The following is a 22,420-nucleotide window of genomic DNA, read 5'->3' on the forward strand; positions in this document are numbered from 1 at the left end:
GGTGGTTCATGGAGGGATTGATACCCTCACTACGCAAGAAGATGAAAGTAGTGCCTCCGTTGTCGTACGCCTATGCTTACAATCGGGCGATGGACATCGAGAGTGAAAACAAAACCTCCTCCCGAGAGAAGAGGAAGATCGACGATGATGAGATCACCGAAGGTAGCAGTGACGAAGAATCTAAAACCGTACAAGCCCTTCGACGGGATATGTTGAGAATGATGAAAGAATCGAAGGCTGAGAAAGGAACCAACAAAGAAGGTAATGAACTATGGTGTACTAAGTGCAAAAGTGAGGGGCACACAAAAGGTAATTGTCCTAGATATATGTTTTGTGAGATTTGCCAAGTGCTGGGGCATTCAATCAAGGAGTGCCCATACAATTTGAAGATGAGAAGTACACAAGTGATCTTCACACAAGGAGAGTCTAGCCCATCAAAACCTCAAAATGTATCACTTGGCGGCAATGTAAATCAACGAGGGCGAAACCAAATAGAGTATGACTCCAGAGGACGTCCAATCATACATTGTCGTCAATGTAGCGAATGGGGGCACTTTGTGAGAGATTGCCATAACAAGAAAGACAACATACAATTAATGTGCAAATGGTGTGGACCAGGTGACCATGAAGACACCAACTGCCCAAAGCAGAAGGGTATTAATATGCTAGACATGAACAGGAGGATGCAGTTTTCGCAATCATGAGAGCATAGACAAAGAAGGCGATGTATTCAAACTTTAGTTCGGAAAAGGAATGAGCCGAAGTAGAACAAGTGTTAGCAAAGGAACGAGTAACTTCCAATAGAATTGCAAGTACGTCATTGCAAGAGTCAGAGAAGAACATAGTTCGGCAGGTGCTATAGACAACCGTACCCATTAAGGTGGCAGATCTTCTTCAAACTATGTCGCAATTGAGAATGGCAATTGCCAACACAGTCATCCAGAAACAATGTAATCCACACGAGGAACTGACGGGAAAACCACCACTTGAAGGGAATGAGTCCAATGATCCAATGTTGTTGACAGTGAGCATCAAGAGGAAGTCGACGGTTGTCGAGATGGAAATAATGGGGAAGAAATTGACAAACACCATTGTCGATGGAGGCTCGGGAGTAAATGTATTGCCAGAAGACATGTGGAAACGTCTGGGGAAGTCGACGCTTTGGCTGCCAACCTTCCACTTGGTAGGTGCCGACCAGCATGGCATCCAGCCGTTGGGAACATTGATGGCACAAAAAGTAGTGATTGGGACACAACAATTTTTCTTGGACTTTGTATTAGTTTGTAGTCATTCGGTTACAGAAGAAGGCGTACGATGCACTCCTCGAGAGAGGATGGTTGATCACTGCCAAGGCAAATCATAATTGGAAGCGGAACACACTCTCGATTGAGAATGACGGGAGGAAGTATGTCATCGACTTGAGGAATCAGGTTCTGAGTAAAGAACTAGCATCCTTCGTCTCGGAGTCTGAGGGTGGGGAGTTAGGTATGGATGAAGGGAGGAAAGACATGGAACCCAATGGTAAAGGGGTGCTCGAACTGGAAGATTGCTTTGAGGATGAGACGAGTTCCTTGAATGGACTCTTCCACTGGCAAATGGAGGACTATAAGGTATTTTCACTCGCATGCAATTTTCTTGAAACTACAACTCTTTGTGAAAAGCAACCAAGAAAAGTACGTCAAATTGTGAATGATACATCCCAGAGTAAGAAGAGAAAAATATCTAACGTGGAGCATATGAATAAGTGTCAAGGGAAATAAACATCACTGGAAATTCACAGGAAAAGGAAAAAGGAATTAGGAGGGATGGGAAATGGAATGCAAAAAAATATGGAGCCAAAGAAAATTATCAAATTGAAAGGGGAGTTGGAGAGTGAGAAAAATAATACACATTGTGTACAACAGGTTCTTCCCCGTACGATTGTCTCATTGTCAAGGGAGCCTCTCGTTTTGTCTATACAACCTCTAATTTCTACAGTATAGCTTGGGATATATTATCCAGTACGGACTCCATAGTTGTTTTCACTTCATATGGCACAGAAATGTCAATTCAAATTTTGCACCATACAGCAGCATTGTATTGCTCATGTGCAGTCTCCATCTTATACCGTACATGTTAAGTTGGCCACCGTACGGTAGCCTTCCATTCTTCCCGTTCAACACCATGCTGCCCCTACCATACGGCCATCTTCTCCTCACCATGTACGAAATGTAATCCTTCCCTTACGACACCTTAGTACATAAATGCATTACGCTCCCACCCGTAGGACATAATTGTGGAGTAACTGTACGACATATTCCTAGAGTAACCGTACGGGTCCTTTTCAACACCGTACGACATAATTGTGGAATAACCATACGGACTTCACGACGATCATTGCTTTGTATTGTACGGCTTTCAGCTCATTTCGTATGCCATGGCAAGTTCATTCTACATCATATCCCTCATTCCGTACGGCATGGCAAGTTCATTCATCTCGTACGGTATCACAAGTGCATTCATTCCGTATGGCACCTAGTGCATTGTTCCTTACTGCCAATGCACATTTCGAAGTTCCAAGGAGTTATTTCCGTACATCAATTCCGTCACGTACGGACAAATCATATGGCCCACACCATATAGAGGATACTTTATCTCGTACGGACAAAGCCTATTGTACACACCATACGGCCAGAGCATTTCTTTTGCATCGTACAACAGTGTCACCAATCAACCATACATCATCAACCTCAATCTGCATGTGGAGTTCTCATCGTATGCCATTGTTCCGTACAACAAAGTGGTTTCTTCGCAACATGTTGCACACATTGGTTAAATCTCTTTTTTGGCTTCATTAGTATTGTTTCTAGTGTCTTAAAAAATCATGAAAATCATGTGTGCCATGGAGTTTCGTGTGGAATTGAAGGTTGTAAATTGGTGTTGGCAGTGAGGGCGCTGCCCCTCGACCCTGTTGGGGGCGTTGCCCCCGAACCCCCATTTGATTTGGCAGGTACACTACAAGTTGGGGTTGTCCAGTCGAAAAAAACTATCTGTCGTTAGTCTTCCCAAATATTACTTGATGTTTGCTTGTCGTCTGGAAGACAACTTTTTCTTTTGGGGGGGCTGATGTTGTCAGCATAAATTGCTTGTTGTTATGTTTGATAATATTTGTTATCCGATAATGTATTAATTAATTGTATTAAGTGGGTTGTCAGTCTCGGGTAGTTATGTGTCCGTTGGTTGACGGTTGTGTACCTCTCAGCAACCGTCAGGTCCTTTAAATATGTGGTGTACCGCCAAGGAAGTAGGAAGGTATAGTCGAATCTATTGTAATCCTTGGCCGACTATCTCTGGTCTCTTCTCTGTAATAATCGCATGTGTGAATAAAGATATATTTTACTGCCATGTCTGCTATGTATTGTCCTATACATTATTATTTGTATTTAATTATCGGTTGTAGCGGTAAACATGTCATATCCAAATTGTGGCCATTCGCCTCATCCCACAAGTGGTAGGAAGGTCCAACTATGACCAGTTCCATCCCTTGAATTAATCAATTCATCACTTGGCCCACAAGAGGCAGGAACATCCAACTATGACTAGTTCCATCCCTTGGGGTAATCGATTTATTACTTGGTCCACAAGAGGCGGGAACATCCAACTATGGCCAGTTCCATCCCTTGGGGTAATCAATACATCACTTGGCCCACAAAAGGTAGGAACGTCCAACTATGACCAATTCCATCCCTTGGGTAATCAATTCATCACTTGGCCCACAAGAGGCAAGAACATCCAACTATGACCAATTCCATCCCTTGGAGTAACCAATTCATCACTAGGCCCACAAGAGGCAAGTTCGTCCAACCATGACCAGTTCAATCCCTCGGGTTAATCAATTCATCACTTGGTCCACAAGAGGCAAGAACGTCCAAGTATGACCAGTTCCATCCCTTGGGGTAACCAAATCATCACTTGGCTGACAAGAGGTAGGAATGTCCAACTATGACTAGTTCCATCCCTTAGGGTAACCAATTCGTCACTTGGCCCACAAGAGACAAGAACGTCCAATTATGACCAGTTCCATCCCTTGGGGTAAACAATTCATCACTTGCCCCACAAGAGGCAAGAACATCCAACTATGACCAGTTCCATCCCTTGGGGTAGTAAATTCATTACTTGGCCCACAAGAGGCAGGAACGCCCATCTATGACTAGTTCCATCCCTTGGGGTAATCAATTCATTACTTGGCCCACAAGAGGCAGGAATGTCCAACTATGACCAATTCCATCCCTTGGGGTAATCAATTCATTGCGTGGCCCACAAGAGGCAGGAACATCCAACTATGACCAGTTCCATCCCTTGGGGTAATCATTATTCCACAATTCACAATAAATCTCTTCCACGAATCTGCTATAAAGTCTTCCACAAGTCTGCTGTAGAGTCTTCTATAATTTGATCATAAGACTGTCATAAAGTATCCACAATCTCTTCTCAAAAGTCTGTTACAAACTCTTCATATACTTCACCTTAGATCTTCATATAATATTCTCTCTTAATCTGGTATATATATTGTATACTTGATTGTCTTCTTCACAGACAATACACATATGTTCAACAATCCCGTATTGTCTTGCCATTGTCATTTAGTTGTTGCCATATTTTTGGACTGAGTTAATATATCCCTTCTCATTGATTAGAATGCATAATCGATTTATCCTTACCCTACAGGTTGGTAGGATCATGCTCTGATACCATTTGTAATGTCCCTTTTTGGGAGGACACTACATCTTGCCCACTATACTTGTAGAATTATTGCAGGTTATATATTTTCAGTCTGCTGTTGTAATTAAACGGATTCAATTCGATGTTGTTTCCCTCTTTGAAAGATGAACGCTTCTCTCTTGGATGGGTGCCATTGCTGAATGGTTCGATTTGTATTTGATTGCTGAAGATTCTTTTCTTTCTATGGAGAATTGATGTTAATTGTATTGATTTACTCCATTGATTGGTAAGTCCCCTTTCAATGCTTGGAATGAATTCTCCTTTATACCTTATTGGTGAAAGGGTCACCACCTTTCATAAGAATTGAATCACCGCCTTTCATAGTTGCCTTTGAGAATAGTATATTATTCCCCAAATTGATCTCCCCTTTTTTCTATCTCCTCCTCAAATGAAAACTTCTTCACTTTATATCCTCCAATGTGAGGGAGAGTCACACCTCTTCATAATGGTCACAACCTTTCACAATTACCGCCCTTCGAAAGGGTCACAACCTTTCATCATTGGTGCCCCTTTAAAAGAGTCACTTCCTTATCTTCTTCCCATTAATGATTCCTTAATTCCTTTGCTTCCTTCTTTCTTTCTCTTTCCATTTTCTCCCCAAATGAAGTTCACTTCTATCCCTTCTATATCTCATGTTTGAGGAAGTCGCAACTTTCCATTTCATGCCTTTTGACCATTCATTAAACTTAACTAAATTTTAATCATATTAAATTTTATTTTTATTCTTTTAGATTTTAATTTATTATTGTTATTTATTATTAAAGCCTATTTCAACAAGGGGGAATTACAATAAATGCTGGCAATTGTGGTTCTATCTCCCATTGTTGATGTGGATAGAGTCATTATTGATGATCAAGTCAGTGTGTCAGTTCCGGTATGCAATAGTGATATTATTGTTAAGGATGCATGTAAAGAAGATTAAGTGCAAAAATTCTTGTATTTTATTTGATGTTCTTGTTTTGTTGCTCCTAATGATAATAACTAATAAGACTTGCACGCTCCTTTTTGCAAAAGAGAAAAATGATTATGAATGTGTGCATGATTTAATTGCTTTCAGCCCTAAAGATTTTGACATGGAAGAATTTTTAGAACTTGGTTTGGAGAAACTTTCTTTGGCTGATAAGTATTGCGGTGAGGACAAATTTTTTAACTCATTAGTTGAGTCTACAAACACTGGAGATGTGTGTCCTCAAGTAGATCAAGTTGTTTTTTTGTAGGGTGAAGAAGAACTAATCATTGACAATTTTCTTAGCAACAAATTTTGTATGGCAGCTTTTATTCTATAATATAGCAATTTGAAGATTGTGATCCTTCTAAGTGAGTGGATCAAATTTCAAAGTTGTGTGCTAAGGATGTGGAATTGGATTTTTAATCAAGTTTTTGATTCAATCATGGAGTACATTAACATTTGTTGTAAAGATGGGTTGCAGGCTTTGGGTGAACCAGAGCATTTAAATGATTCAGCCTAGCTTGGAGTTTTATTTACACATGATGCTTTTCAGCTTGTTTTTCAAGAAGACATTATTCCTCATGCTGATTTGTGTGTAGGTCAAGATGTGTTTCATTTTATTGGGGAGATTGAGGGCATACCATTTTTGTCATACAGTTGAGTATGGAAGTGGCTCCTATTACTTCTGGTTGTCATATGATTTTCACTTCCAGCATGATGACCAAAGATCTAACAACTTGCATGAGCACTCAACTCATCCCATTTCGCTAAATTCTTATCACTCCTTTGGGCATTTCATTTCAATCTCAACAACAGTTCCTCAATCGTCTTCATCTTCTACACTCCTACAACTGATTTGAAATCAATTTTGAATTCTCCTCAACAGGCTGGCAAGATCACCAGCTCTGATACCACTGTAATGTTCCAGACTTAGATTGACCAAAATTTGTAATCTAACTTCACAGACTTCAATGCATAAATATAAGTGTTACCAGTTTCTTCAACAGAATAGATATGCTTGAAGGGAATCACAATAGTTTGATATGCAGATAATGTATAGAATGCACCTCACTCTCTTTCCAATAATACCCTAAGGCAGAGATCAATTTTGTCTTTGACCATACTGTAAGAACTCTTGTAGGTTCTATGAGTTTGGCCCCTTCTCATCACTAGATTATTTGACCAAGTAGGAAAAGATCCTATTGTAGTTGTAGTTTCACAGAATTGATATAGATTGTACAAGAGTACTCTAATCTGAGTTAGATTAGTAAATTGTTTAATGGATGAGCAACTTGATATACGTAAGTGAACATAGAATTATGTTAGTAATGATGCCAAACATTAATCAGGTTCTCCTTAATAAGGTCTGATTTATTCCCTTGTGTTTGCCCCAATAAGAAATTATTCATTTAAGCTTGTTCTCTTAGAAGAGGGAGGACTAATCTACTGCACTACTACCAAGAATGCTCCTTAGTGGATTGATATATATAAGATTATTACAACCCCTTTGATAATACCAGCATATCTCTAGTGAATTAACAATTTAGTGAACCTTATGCACAGAAAAGAAATAACTGAAATAATATATACGATATCTGCTAAAGGTCTGATATGAGTTCTGCTAATTTGTCCCAAGAGAGATCTGATATATATTCTGTCTTCTAGAATGTAGGATTTGAGGCTATTAGACTGGTCAGTATAATTGTCCTGATATATTTCTTCAATTTCTCCTATAAATTGTGCCTCCCTATTATAAGTATGACTGACTAGGAGTAAATGTTTTGCAGTGGTATATATATGAAATAACAATGGAATTGGATTTGCAACGAGAGAATCAGAACTTCAACATTTTATCTCTGTTTCAGATTATGAATAGAGTCTTTATACGAACAGAAATCTTGCATTTGCTAGTATTGGGTCAATGTCTCTGTTTAAGATGTTATGCCCAAAGAAACAGGACTCAGACTCGGCAAGGCCGACTTGGACTTGGACTTAGACTCGGGACTCGGAGTCAGACTCGGTTGGACTCGGGAAAGTAAAAGACTCAAGAAATTTAGAGATTTTTAAAGATTTAAAACTTGTTTCATGCACCCTTTATTGAATACACCTTAAAGACACAATAACATCATCAAACTCGGCTCATTTGATTACATACACAAGTACACATCAATCACATAAGCATTAACACAAATTGTAGCTGAAGGAAATAAAAATAGATATATAAATATTGTCAAATGTATACAATATTACAAAACTCATGGAATAAAATATCCATGTCATCATATGATCATCATCAAATGTTCCATACAAATACCAAAGGTAAATACAACTACAAGCCTATAGCTCAAAGGAGCGTGCACCCTCTGGCCCCGACCCCTTGCGAAGGCGTCTAAGGTAGGTCCTGGATGCTTTGGCAGCCATAGCCGCTCCTCGTGACACCATGCCATGCTCATTAGAAACATTTGTGTCACTATATGCCTCTGAATCTCCTGTCTCTGCTCGTGCTCTCCGTTCCTCCTCTGCCATGGCTACAACCTCAGCCTCTATATCTACCTGGTCGATCCAATCAGTGTCATCATCACTAAAGACAGCCACAGGATCTGTCTCAGTGGCCCACTCTGCATCAGGATCAACCTCATCTAGAATGATAGGAGAGATGTCAGCTAATACATTCTTTCTCATTCTCAGGCGGAGGTTGTAGTGAACAAAGACGAGATCAATCATCTTCTCCGCGGATAATCTATTGCGCCTCTTGGAGTGTATGTGCTCAAACATACTCCAATTGCGCTCACAACCAGATGCGTTGCATGGTTGGCTCAAGATGCGAATGGCCAACTTCTGAAGATTTGGTGTCATTGGGCCAAAAAAGCTCCACCAATTATCTAAGTTTGAAATGAGAAAAATAAAAAAAAATTAGTCTCACTCATAAACTCATTTAACAATATACAATAAACTAAAATTAAACCTTACAATTTATTTTGACCTGGCATCATAGTTGTCCTACTTTCTTTGGCGATAGGATGTGAGAAGGTCTCCCCTTGTGCATTTGAGAACAACTGTAGCTCTCGAATAAGCTTTGTCTAAGTAGAACTAGCAGGTGCCATCTTCTCCATGATTGAGTATAGCCCATTAAGAACCTCCACACCAGCCTTGAAAGTAAGGGTAAAATGGAATGCCGGATTCAGATAATAGGCTGCTGCATGGATGGGCCTATGAAGCTGATGATGCCATCTCCTATCAATGATCTCCCAAATGGGACCATACTTGCTCTCATCTCCTCCATAGACGGATTTGATGCCCTCCTTCGCCCTAACCATGCCCTCATATATGTAGCTCATTGTGGGCTTTTCTCCATCCGCAACTCGCAACAGAACCAGCAAGAATATTGTGTAATTTAGAAAAATGAGCAAATAAGAGAATATGATGAATAAGTTATAAAACAAAAAGTTAAATTGTAGAATTTATTATAAAAATTTACCTTCACTATCTCATCACAAGGGATCCAAAAGTCTCGCTCATCAAAAATGCAGTCTGCCATATCTTTCCCTACAGAGGTGGCAGCATAGGATGAGGAAGACCACTCCTCACCAACAATCATACGTCTCAAGGCCAACTTACAACGAAGCATGGACTGCAATGTGATGAAGTTTGTGGCAAATCTTGTGATTCTTGGATGAGCTAACTCCTTCTTTGTGTATTGTCTCATAAGAGCCAACACCCATGAATGATTATATACAAATTTGCACACATTTCTCGCCCTTTCTACACATCTCTTGACCCATGGTTGTTTTCCAATATCCTCCAACATGAGGTCAATGCAATGGGCGGCACATGGAGTCCAAACTATAGATGGGTGCCTCTCCATCAATAGTCTACCTGCAGCAACATAATTTGTTGCATTGTAATTAATTAAGTTACAAAATAGTAATTAATTTGCAAACAAAATTAGTTTGTAATCAAAAGTTTACTTGCAGCAACATAATTTGCTACATTGTCGATCACCACCTGTACTACGTTCTCCTCACCCACCTCATCAATCACCTCCTCTATCAGCTCACATAGGTAGGTGGCATTCTTGCAATGGGCGGAGGCATCAATGGACTTGATGAAAATGGTGCCCCCCTGAAACAAAAAAATAAAGCAAGATCAATGATCATTCAATAAATCATTAAATGAAAAATAAAAAATTAATGACTAAATGAAACTAAAATTAATCAATCACCTGTGGAAGAAACAAGAAAATTAAGGAGAGTTCTATTTCTCCTATCCATCCAACCATCAGTCATGATGGTGCAACCTTTAGTGCTCCATATCTGGCTTTGAACCCTGCCTTGCATATGGTAAGGGCATCAACCATTTCTTGCCAATAAGGAGACTTGTCACAAATAAATTAAATGAGATAAGTTAAGTATGTACGGGAAAAAATAAAACGAAGAATCAAAGTATAAAAATTTAAACAATCAAACATAAAACATTCACCTGGCTGTAAAGAATGGAACACTGTCGTACACCCAAAACCTGCCAACTGCCATTTTAGCGGCATCATGGACCTCCTTGTTCCAACCCATGCTCTCAAGCAACTGTTGGGACCCAGGAGTAGTGCGAAGCACAAAGAAGGTATCCAACCTAGATTTACGAATTCTAGGTCCAATGCTAACACTCCCACTACCACTAGCAATGCTAGGAACATGAGTAGTGGCACCTGCAGAAGCAGAAGCACTAGCACCAACAGTAGCATGGTGAGTGGGACGATATGGAGGCATGGAAGAAGCCCCTCCAACACAACCTAAAGTTGTCCCACTTCCAATGGTCGCAAGATCATCCTTTTGCTTCTTTTTGTTTTCAATTGCTTCAACCATTACATAGCACTTGCGTATGGCCTCATTCGTTGCTTCAATGCATTGGTCGGCATCATGCCCACGCACACCAACAATATGGTATTTCAATCTATATATGCCTCCATGGAATATTGTTTTGCAAAAAAAACACTTTGTCTGCCCCTTTTTTTGCCCTGGAAAATCCTCATGAAATTTCCAAGCAGGGTCCTTTCTAATGGGGGGTCTAGAAGAAGACATTGTATGATAGTTTTGTGAAACTTGAGGCAAATAAGAAAGTGAAGGTTGCTGCAATAAGAGTCATAAGACATTACAAATACAAAAAAAAATTAATACATTCACTCTTTGTTGTGAATTCATTCTCATTGTACATTTTTTTCAAAAAAACTAAGGTAGGGTTTGTAAATTTTTTAAAAAAAATGTAGGGTTTGATCAAAATTTAAAACCTTACTTTTAAAAAAAAAAAATTTACAGACCCTACATAGTAACATACAAAAAAATTTGGAAAAAAATGTAAAACTTTCAAAAGAAATGATTAGAAAATGAAATTTTTGCATACAAGAAACAAAAAAAGCTCAAAACATCAATCTTACCTCTTACAACAAGCTTGAAATGAGCTACAAACTCTTCCTTTCCAACTCTTGATGCACCAAATCAAAGTATAATGCAGCCCCAATGTGATGAATGGATGAAATATTGAGCTTCCTCCTTGCTGGTTTTTCTTCAATGAAACCTTGTTTCTCTTCACAACTCACTTTTCTCTTCCTATTTTGCCAAATGAATGAAATGAAGTTCACTTTTAGGGGCATAGGATAATAAAGCAAAAAAAACAACTTACAAAAACTTTTTAAAATGTGTGTTTTGGTTGCCTTTTTTCATGCCCAACGCCGGTCGAGTCTGCACGACGAAACTCGCCGAGTTTGGGCAAAATCATCGAGTTGGCGAGTTGGGCGAGTTTGCCCCTAGACTCGACCGAGTCTGAGTCAGAGTTTGCTGAACTCATGGTGGGGTGACTCGGACTCAAACTCGCCGAGTTTGGGCGATTTTCGTTTCTATGGTTATGCCCGTGCGGTCAGTTTCTTCATAGCGTTGTTCCTGATGATACATTGGTTCTTCATGTGTCTATTGCCTTCCTGACACTATGGCTCAATCTGAACTCTTAATTTGAATTCCATATAAGAATAAAATCATCCATGTGTTGGAAATATATGTTGCTATGGTTGTCATTGATGTCAAACTTCTTGTTCGGGATAGATGTTGGTTTGGAAGCCTATGGCACAGAGATATCTTGCTATATTGGTGTTGCAGTTATTCTACTTGTTGTTTCAGAAGTGTTCAAGTCCGGAAATTGTTATTGATGTTGTCATCTTCATTGGCTATGTCTTTTGGCATTATGGATATGTTAGTTTTGTGGTCCGGAAATATCTTTGTGTTCTCCGGATGTTGTGGTTTGTTTCATAGCCGGATGTGTTGTTCTATGTTAATCCTACCTTTTGGTCTGGTAATGATTTGTGGTTTGTAATTAGATGTGTTATGGGTCTCACTGTAGCGTGTGGAGATCTAGATAAGAGTAATTTGCATTGGAGAATATGTTTTGGCCCGTTGATTCTCTATATGGACATGTTACGCTGTGGGTAACATTCTGGTGTTTGTGGATCGATGGATTGGACTTAGGAAGATGTGTTTTAGTCCCCTCTTTAACTTGGAGTGGATCAACGTGTGTATTTTTGGTCCAGAAGGTTTGTTTTACTTTTGGCCAACTTGGTTCAAGCCTTGATGATCTATCTTGTATATAAAGAATGTATGTGATTGAGTTGTAGGTATGACAGAGTGAGTGGTGTGGATATAGACAGTGAAATCTAGTGAAGAACAAAGAGGAAGAGTTGCGTTCGAATGATATGCAAGTTGTTTGAAACTGTGGCAGAACTATAAGACAGAGTGTTGATAGATGAGGTCAAAATTGTGTGTGTTGATGTTGGTCGCTTGATGTAGAGTTCAAAGACAACTTCATGATCAGGAGATCCTTTGTTTCAAATCAGTTTGTTGTATCGTGCCTTGTAGTTAGCATCAAGTCTGCAAGTCATTTTTGTATCTTGCCCCAAGAGTAGTTAGCCTTGGTCAGCAAGTCCAGAGCAATGAGATCTTTCATTGTAATCTGATATACATAGTGGATATATTTTGTGAGCAAGTGCTCACCTTGGTTTTTCTCTGTTTGGGTTTTCCACATACAAAATTTTAGTGTTGATGTGTTGATTATGTGTTGCTGTTTAATTGATTAAGTGTTGTGAGTTACTGCATTAATTTTAATCAGAATTGATTCATCACCCCTCTCAGTCTTGCCTTGGGTTCAACACCATGATGCCTTGGAGTCCTCACATCCATGTTATTTATTCCCATTGAATGAACATAAGGCTGGTGTCTTTGTTGAGAACACAGTTATACTAAGAAGGGAGGGGGGGGAGTGAATCAGTATAACGTCAAACTTTTATTTTTTCAACTTAATAATACAAGCACATAACTTAATCCCAAAGCATATTTTATTTCATATAAACATTCACATGAAATCTAACTAACATGTAACACAAGTAGAACACAAGATATATATGTGGAAACTCTTATGGGAGAAAACCGCGGTAAAATAGCTTCCTTATATATAAATAACTTCTTTTACAAATTCGTTGGTATCAACCCACTAAGGCACCAACCCCTCATTCTATTTTCCACCTTCTCAATGTTGCTTCTACAACAGATGATGGACAACCTTTTTCTCCACAAGCTCTTCTTCAAACTGCTACTATGTTGACAATAAATCTGCCACAAAACTGATCACAATTTCTCAGCAAACTCATTAAAAAAACTGCCATGGAGTGATCACAAACTTCACTTGAAATCTGCTACAGTCTTCTTATCAAATCTGCAGATGTTTACTCTTCATTGCATTGCTTATATGTATTCTCTTCTTTATCATGCACTATATCTGCTTAATCGCTTTCTTTATAACTGCAAGATGATTTTCTTTATTTTGTCATCAACACTGCATAGTCACTCTACTAAATCTGCATATATATTATTTATGTCTGCACAAACTTCTGCATGAATTTCTCTTCTATATCTATATGAACTTTTTTTCTATATTATCAATGATCTCTTCTATCCTTTCATATGCAGATCTGCTTGTGTATTTCATTTATATCTTCAATGTTTACACACACACACAATATACATTTCACAATCTCTATTAATGCCTTTCTATTTCTTTCCAAGATACATGACTCCTCTTGAAAGATACAATGTTTCATAGTGAAAACTTTCCTTTTTGATGAATTGCACCTTTTAACCATTTGCTGACTTGTCTTACATATTAATCATTGTCAAAATAATTCCTTGTGATCGCTGGCTTTAAGAAACATTAGTTAGAGGCAACTAAATGAATCTGTTGTTCTTTTAATTAATCTTCAATTTATTACTAGCAAATGTTTGTATGTCTTCTTTATCATCTTAAGCGCTGCCTTTTAAATTGTCTTTGTTATTTACTAATAAACACAACCCTTTTTGTCCTTTTCTAAGCGTTGTTTTATCACAACCTTCAATCATTGAAATCGTTGCACATCAATAAAAATATCTGCCGCATTATTAGTAGCCGCCTTACTAAAAAAAACTCTCAATTCTTATTTTGTCTTTTCTGCTTTTGTCCTTTTCTGTTTTTGTCTTCTAATACTAAAGACAAATCATCATCTTTGCTGTATATTAATTACTGTTTTAGTGATCATCTTTTAATCCATGTAACTGCTGTCTTAAGTTATCTCTGCTCTCATAAATAACAAACCCAAAACAGATTTCACACATACTTTCTTATAAACAGATTGTCTTTATATATGATTTGATGTGAATGTCTTCTTCTTCATAAAGTCGGCTCTATCATTTTTGTATGCTCCATCAACTTCAGTTGTATTATGTTTGTCTTCATTCTGAATTTGTTGTTTCATTAAATAAATAAAATCACTTGGGCGCTACCTTTTATAACCAAAAGTTTGCTACCTTTTATGGTTGACTGTCTAAAATTTGTTCATTAGTAATGGTAGTCACTACACTATTAATCTCTCTCATAGTCACTGCACATCAATGTCTTGCATACTTTGTTTAATCAAAGTCTTGATTACTAACCACTATATTAATCATTGTGTGTCTTGTCATCAGTATGTGTATTATCTATACAATGAACTGCTTGACCACAACATTTGTAGTCGGCATGAAGTCAAGCATATCAATCATAGTTTCCTGCCATGATATTGATCATAATTTGAAGGTACTCTTGAACCCGGATGTTCATTGTTCAAGTTATATTGAAATTCCTCAACATCTGCAGTAGGTCTGACCTCTATACAAGTTTGTTTAGACATTAATGAATATATGTTCAATGATCTCCACCGAGCTCCTTTGACAACAATGGCAACTTCCAGATGACTGTATACCCTTGACATCAATGACAACAATTCCAACAGTCTTTTCATAGTGACCGGCTTCCTTGAACAGTCACATCCCTTCCATTTACCTGCCGGTGACTAATCTCTTGGATTTGTTTATTTACAACTTATTTTGTCTTCTCTTGCATTCGTCCCTCTCCAAATAGCCCTTAATGAGGCACTTCACTTTTAACTAGATATTATTGTTAACTCATTAAATAGTTTCCTGACTCTTAGACGCACCCTCTAGTTTAGGTGATTATACTGTGATATTATTAATGTATTGTTTCATGCTCCTTGTCACGTGAGAGTTTCTTCTTAAATCAGAAGGTTTATTCCTTTTTACACCTGGCCCAAAACCAATGTCTTTATATGGCTTCTCTATCATAGAAAATCCTCATAGTTGATTATGTGCAAACCAAGGGAGTAAAGATCCTACTTTCTACCCCAATTGTCAAAAGGATATGAAAATAATAAACAACCTCTTTCCCAGATACCCTCTATGGCTCTATCTTTGGACCAATCTGAGCCAATTAATTGCACTTCAGAGATACATCTCTCATATCAAAAGAGATGGTAAAAAAAAATTAGTTCAAAATGGAAATTGAGGATCTAATCGTTTGGCATTTAGAAAGAATAGCTCCAGCCCATATGTTCTAGCACATATGAATAGAGCATAACGGCAGACTTCTCAACACTCAAAGACATACTGATTCAGTATCTTAAGTTGACTAAAATCAACATTTGTACTACTGTGTCAACATTGAATTCTGATCAGCAGGGATTCTATGAGTATAAAAATGATTTACCATCATTGATGTGATAATATAACCCATGAGGGTCACCCTTGTAAAGTGCTATACATGAAATTTTTACAAACAAATTAAGCATATGTTGTAATATGGTTAACGTAAAAGGGATCCCAAGAATAAGCATATTTTGTAACAAGTTAAAATAATTAAAGGCAATATTGAAAATCCTTCCAATGCATGTACTCTGACAGTGATCCTTTTTTACAAATTGACACTAACGTGATGGAACCTGAAATACCGATATCAGAGTAACTGGTTCCAATTGAAAGCAAGGCCCCAACAGCAACCTCATATCAGGATGCGTAAAGATCATTTTTTATGGTGCTGCTAAAGGAAACCTTTACAATCCGAGGATTGGCAGTATACTCTGGGAGGAATGAGAACAGATAATTCTTTCTTATAAAAATATTTCCTATAGCAAAGCTACAAGCAAATTACTGAGTTTCTAACTTGCTTCCAACCTCCTTTTCAGGATGGGTCAAGCTCAATTTATATGGAGCTGCTAAAGGCAACTTTTTACAATGCAGGGATTGTCATTACAATTTGGGTATGAAAATATTTCTTATAGCAAAGCTTTGGGGAAAGCTACAAAGTACAAACAATATGCTAAATTTCTAAGTTGTTTCCATGGACTCCAACCATGTATATAGCATTACCCAAAGCTTTCCTATATATATAGGAATTGAAAGACAATATTCTTAAACATAGAAGATGATACCCTCTTTCCTAAGTTCATTGAAAAATTAAATAACATGAAATGCAATGCTTTAATGTTTAGAGAAAATTATAAACGATGAGTTAATTTGGAGTGGAAATCAATGTTCAAATTATGATATGCTAAACTTACTATCACTGCAACAAATTCACTCAGAGTTATTTGTATATTGGAAACAGTAACTCTTTTATGGTTGACAAACACTCTTCTATTCCAACCCAATAGACAAATATGTGTGTGTGTGTCCTATCTCCTTTCAATATATATATATATATATAGAAAGAAGATAGGATGTTACAAATTTGAAATTTAACCAGCATTTTATTTTGCGTACATAATAAAAAGATGTCATATATTAAGCTATTTTTGCATGCCAAGAATAGATACAAACAAAGGATAAATGCAATAAGTCTCTTTGATGTATCACCTCTTTGTTTCCAACATGATAAGGTAGCTCCTTCTGAGCTAATGCCGCAGTTAAAGAAACAATTGCAGAAAATGCTCTGATGTTTGTCAATCCTGGTATCAACCTGGTATGAACATTTGAAGAAAATGTCAAATAGAAAATTGGAGAAGTTGAGTTTATGGAGTTTTTAAAGTTCCTAACTAGTTCATGCACTGAACATGGCATGTTAGAGGAGTCCCTTTTCATTGATGTGAGAATTTTTCATTCTACCAATATATTGTTTTTATTTGTATACATTTGGATTTCCAAACCACAAGAAAACTCAGCTGAAAATATGGTAATAACAATCATGCCACCTTATTGGACATGGTGTATAGTCAATAATACAAATTTACAACAGATTATCAACGTGATGAAATTATAACTAAACAACAAATTGGAAATAGATTCCTACCATGGTTGAGAGTCCAAAAGTGTTAAGAGGCCTTTCAACAGATAAAATGCTCCTTGTGTGGGGTGCCCTGCTGACAAATTACAAGTGATGAAATTATGACAAAGTAAATTAAAAGTTATGTTACTCATATGTAAAGACTCAGTGTGTGATAAAGTATATCCATGAATGCACTCATTGGTCATTCCCATTCTAATGGATTCATTAATTGTTACTTTTCGCTATCCTTGTGTTTTACATGCACATCACCCATGATGTAAAAGCACAATTCTTTATATAAATTAAATGTATGAAGCGTAGTACCAAGATGGCAAAGCCTTAAAGAAGCATTGCAATTATGTCTTATATTTATATAAACTCTTTAAAAACATGTTATGAGCAAGAAATGTAGGATCAAAAATGTAAAAAACAATAATAATGCCCCACCCATTGGTAGGATAAACTTTCAAAATTAAAAGAGATAAGGAAAAACAACACCCAACACCCAGCTACCAGAACAAAATCAGTGATACCGATGAGTACAGCCCCAAAAATGAGTCCTTCTACTACACCCCAGCCAGCTAATCAAACCTTAAACTGTCAGAATAAGTTGATTATAACCAATAGGGGAATATGGGCCCCTCATCAATGAAGTTATGCTTGGCACCTGTATCCAGCAATGTGATCACTTTCTATCCCCCCAAGACTCGCCTCATCCTGAATGACCCCTCTTTCTAGATGCTAGAGAGACACACCCTAGGTAACTTGTCCTCAAGTTCCTTTTCTAACTCTACGAGCACATTTTCCATCTCATTATCCTCAGGATCAGATCGATGTTCTGAAATTTCAAAAGTAGTTTCATCAGCATAATAATATTCCAATTGGTTTGCTTTGCCCTTCATCGGACACTTATGATCTGGTTCCCAAGGACCTTTGCATTCGAAGCATAATTTCCTTCTCCTTAGATCATTTAAGGTCTCATCATTGAGTTTTGGTGCTGATTGCTTCTGCTGATCAGAAACCTTATGTTGTAACTTATCTTTTAAGGAGGTGGATGTCGTTGACTGAAATTTATTCTTTGGGGCAGCAAGCAACATGTTTCATGCGTTCTTCATGGCCTCGTGCAAATTGGGTGGGTCAAATGCCTTGATCCATCCACGTAAGGGTTCCATCAATCCCTCACTAAATAAGATCATAAGTCTCCTCTCTGCGATACTAGGAACCATCACAGATAGCCTCTAAAACTCTGAAATGTAGGACTCCAAAGAACCATGATGTCTAAGTTGTGCAAGCTCCTTAAGTAAATATTTGGATCCTTCCTGTCAAACCATTCAAAGAGTCTATTGGTGAACTCATCATAGATAGTGAACAAGTTGTGCCCCAGCGTGACTAACCCATGGTACCACCATTTATGAGCTAGACCGTCAAGGCGTAAGCTGGCAAATCTAATCACTTCATCCTCAGGCATGGCTCTCTAAGAGAGGTAACTGTCTAGTTTATGTACCCAAACACGTGTTGTACATCTATCACTACCATCAAAGTGTTCCAACATTATTTTACTCACTACCTATTGAAAGTCTCTGCCCCTGAGTCACCTTGGACTCTATCCTCCCGACTGCTCCTATTCTATGCCTCTTCTGGTTCATGAACTGTTCCAGAGTCAACATCTCACGGATCTCAAGTGGTAGGGTCATTTACTCTATATGATGTGATCTAATCTCACCAACCATAGAGACTGGTGTTGGCGGCATTATTGTACACGGGAATAACATTAGTTAATTATGTGTAATTGTTTTGGTTAGTTGGCAACCGAGGGGTGGAAGTTGCGGTGCGATGGTTGGCGCTCGCACCCCCTCGGTACCCTTTTATACTTCGGAATGTAACTTGTAAAATACAATTATTATGAATAGAACATCTTATATACTTTGTTTGATATTTACGGCATTATTCTGCGTTATGTTCTTTATGTCTTAAGTTATTCACCCGAGAGGGCAAACATTTGGCGCCGCTGCCTAAACGAACTCGGGAACGGAAGACATGGATGGCGCACAGACACAATGGGCCTACCCGTTGGTGAAGTAAACCCGGAGGCCGACGACGCGCGGACAGAACTTTACACAGGAGAAGACACGGCAACGCGAGAATTTTCAATTTTGCTCCAGGTAGCCATTCAGACATACGTTCGATGAGAAGCGGCGGAGGCAGAAATCCCACCAAGTGCCGTGTGGACAGCGCTAGAGGTTAGCCCGGCAGTAAACCGGTTAATGAACCACCTCCCCCGGCTGCTTGCACAGGCATCGCTGGCACAGCAAGCCCACCTGGAGGAGATTGCCCAGGAAGAGCGACGACAACAAATCCTGCAACGCTACGAAGAGAACAGCCGACGGGACAAGGAAAGAGATGGCACCAGGCCAGGAAGGAATTGAACTGTGAACTTCTTATTTTCAAATAAAAGTGTCATTGACACGAGTTGTACTTGAGCAGATGAATTAATAAAGACATGTTTTGATTTAAGAATTGAGAGTTATGGAGATGTGCGACAATTAATGCCAAACCTATTGAATAAAGATAGGAATAGAAAACCGGAAACGAACGAGTGGGAGGCCGCGCAGAGGGCTTTGATTCTGGAGCAGCAAGTAGAACGTAGACGGAGGCTGAGGCAACTTGCCGAAGGACGACCTGCCGAAGGGGGGCCTGAGGGGAACCAAGGAGGTGTCACGAAAGGTGCAGAGGCCAACGAAAATTTCTACGCATCGCCAGATCATCGTAGGACGCAGAGTCACGAAGAATTTCTAGAAGAAACAAGGTTACGGCGAAATCTAGTCGAGGAGACTCGAGATCAGTTTAGGAACTTATCCCTTACGCCACGGAGTGAAGATGGCCAACGGGAAGCAGGAGTAGGAGCGTGTCAAAGTGAAGGGGAGGGCAACAGTACGGGTGTAGGTGCCACATGCGACAGGCAAAACACCGTACCTCCAGGACACACCACCAACACCACCAGAGGAAGCAGTGCAGGGCCACAGACACAGACACAACCGCCTCCAGGAAGACGACCAGGGATGGCGAGCAAACAAAAATTACCAAAGTTCACAGGGGACGGCAAGGAAGACCCCTTACGGCACTACCGTACATGTGAAACCATTTGGTCCGCCAATGGAGTAACAGACCAAGATGACTGGGTACAGCAGTTCCCAGCCACGTTACGTGGAGTTGCCATAGATTGGTACTCCGATGTAGATAAGCAAAAAGTGGCCACATGGGCTAACCTACAGAAGGAATTCACGGAGGAGTTTCGGTTGCTCCGTGATGACAACGAAATTGTAACAGAGATATACAGTACCAAGCAAGGTACTAAGGAGACAGTACGGGCATACAGCAGGAGACTAAAGGAATTGTTGGGTAAAATGGAGAGCCAGCTAGCTGAGGGCTTAAAAAAACGATGGTTTGTGGAAGGATTGAAATCTTCCCTACGGAAAAAAATGAAGATTGTACCCCCGACGTCATATGACGATGCCTATAACAGGGCGATGGATCTAGAAAGCGAATACAAAACATCAAGGAAGAAGAAAAGTAATAAATATTCATCTGACGATGATGAAGATTCTGACGGAGAGAGCAGTAGCAGTGGCGAATCGAGTAAAAAGGTACACGCGCTCCAGAAGGACATGGAACGAATGCTGAGAGAATTCAAAGCCATGAAAGGGAGTACAAGTAAGACGGAAGAAAATGAAGTGTGGTGTACAGACTGTAGGAGTGACGGACACACAAAGGGTACTTGCCCGAAGAAGGCATTCTGTGAGATTTGCCAAATGATGGGACACTCCACCAAGGAGTGCCCATACAATATGAAAACCCGAAGCACGAACCAGGTGTTGTTCACGGAGCAGGCCACAACATCCGCACCAGCGGGTACGGGCCAGCAGACTAACACAATGGCATCATCTGGAGGATACCGGGATAATAGACGCGGCGGCGGAAGAAATAATAACAATAACAACAACAAAAACCAGATCCAATACGATGCCAAGGGCCGGCCGATGATTCAATGTAGGGCCTGCAATCAGTGGGGACACTTCGCCCGCGATTGCACGAAGGAAGCCAACCCTCAGCACCTCTGCCGATGGTGCGGGCCAGGCGACCATGAGGACGCAAATTGCCCGAAGCCTGGTGTACACCTTCTAAACATAGAACCTACGAAGGCAGAAGTATTGGCAATCACAAGGGCACGGGCTAAAAAGATTGCCTACCCAAATCCCCACACGGAGACCGAGAGAGTGCGGGAGGCCAGAGACGAGATCACAAAGGAAATGGCCGCACAAGGACAGAACAGTCACCAAACAGCAAGGCCACCACGGACGAAGGGAGAAGAGGAAATCTTACGGCAAATATTGCAGGTAGAGGTACCCGTGAGAATTCAAGACCTCCTGGAGACTATGCCACAGCTAAAAACGGCTATTTTAAACTCTGTACCCCCACAAGTAAAAACGAGGGAGGTCGTGAGCCCCACAACCAACCCCGTGTTTAGGGAGCTCGTGAGCCCCGCGGTCGACCCCATGTTGTTAATAGTCAATAGTGGACGCCACCCGGCGGTGGTAGAAATGGGTATACTAGGGACCACCTTAACAGACACTATTGTGGACGGAGGGTCAAGAGTAAATGTACTCCCAGAAGCGACATGGAAAAAATTGGGAAAGCCTACATTGTGGCCCCCTACGTTCAACCTGCTAGGGGCAGACCAACATGGGATTAAACCCCTTGGTACCCTCATGGGCCAGCAGGTGATGGTCGGCACGCAGCCATTCTTGCTGGATTTTGTGGTAATCCCCCTGAAGCAGAAAGGATATGACGCCATCCTGGGTCGGGGGTGGCTCATTGCAGCAAAAGCGAACCATGACTGGAAGCGGAATACCCTTTCTTTGGAAAATGTCGGGAGGAAGTACGTAATCGATCTCCGTACGCAGATGGTGAGCGAGGAGTTAGCCTCTTCCTCCGACTCGGAATCTGAGGGAAACCAGTTAGCGGAGGGTGGAAATGGATGCCACATGGAGC

At 39.7% G+C, this 22,420-nt stretch overlaps 2 protein-coding genes across 6 annotated transcripts in view; both read right to left on the bottom strand.

Annotated features, from left to right (window-relative positions):
• The window catches only part of LOC131077967 (uncharacterized), a 296,542-nt gene that overhangs the window by 10,750 nt on the left and 263,372 nt on the right, over positions 1-22,420 (bottom strand). For all 5 annotated transcript variants that reach the window (XM_058015592.2, XM_058015579.2, XM_058015586.2 and 2 more), the window contains 2 exons: positions 17,396-17,462; positions 16,963-17,065 (listed from right to left, as the gene is read on the bottom strand). In XM_058015592.2, coding sequence (XP_057871575.1) covers positions 16,963-17,065; positions 17,396-17,462 — 170 coding nt within the window. The remainder of the gene's footprint in view (positions 1-16,962; positions 17,066-17,395; positions 17,463-22,420) is intronic.
• Positions 9,716-10,847, bottom strand: LOC131856089 (uncharacterized). Its single transcript, XM_059207355.1, has 2 exons — positions 9,933-10,847; positions 9,716-9,832 (listed from the first exon to the last, which is right to left on the bottom strand). The coding sequence occupies exon 1, from the start codon at positions 10,783-10,785 to the stop codon at positions 10,186-10,188; it is 600 nt and encodes a 199-aa protein (XP_059063338.1). The 5' UTR covers positions 10,786-10,847; the 3' UTR covers positions 9,716-9,832; positions 9,933-10,185.

This window comes from Cryptomeria japonica, chromosome 6 (assembly GCF_030272615.1).
Source record: "Cryptomeria japonica chromosome 6, Sugi_1.0, whole genome shotgun sequence".
In the NCBI taxonomy this organism is placed as follows: domain Eukaryota; kingdom Viridiplantae; phylum Streptophyta; class Pinopsida; order Cupressales; family Cupressaceae; genus Cryptomeria; species Cryptomeria japonica.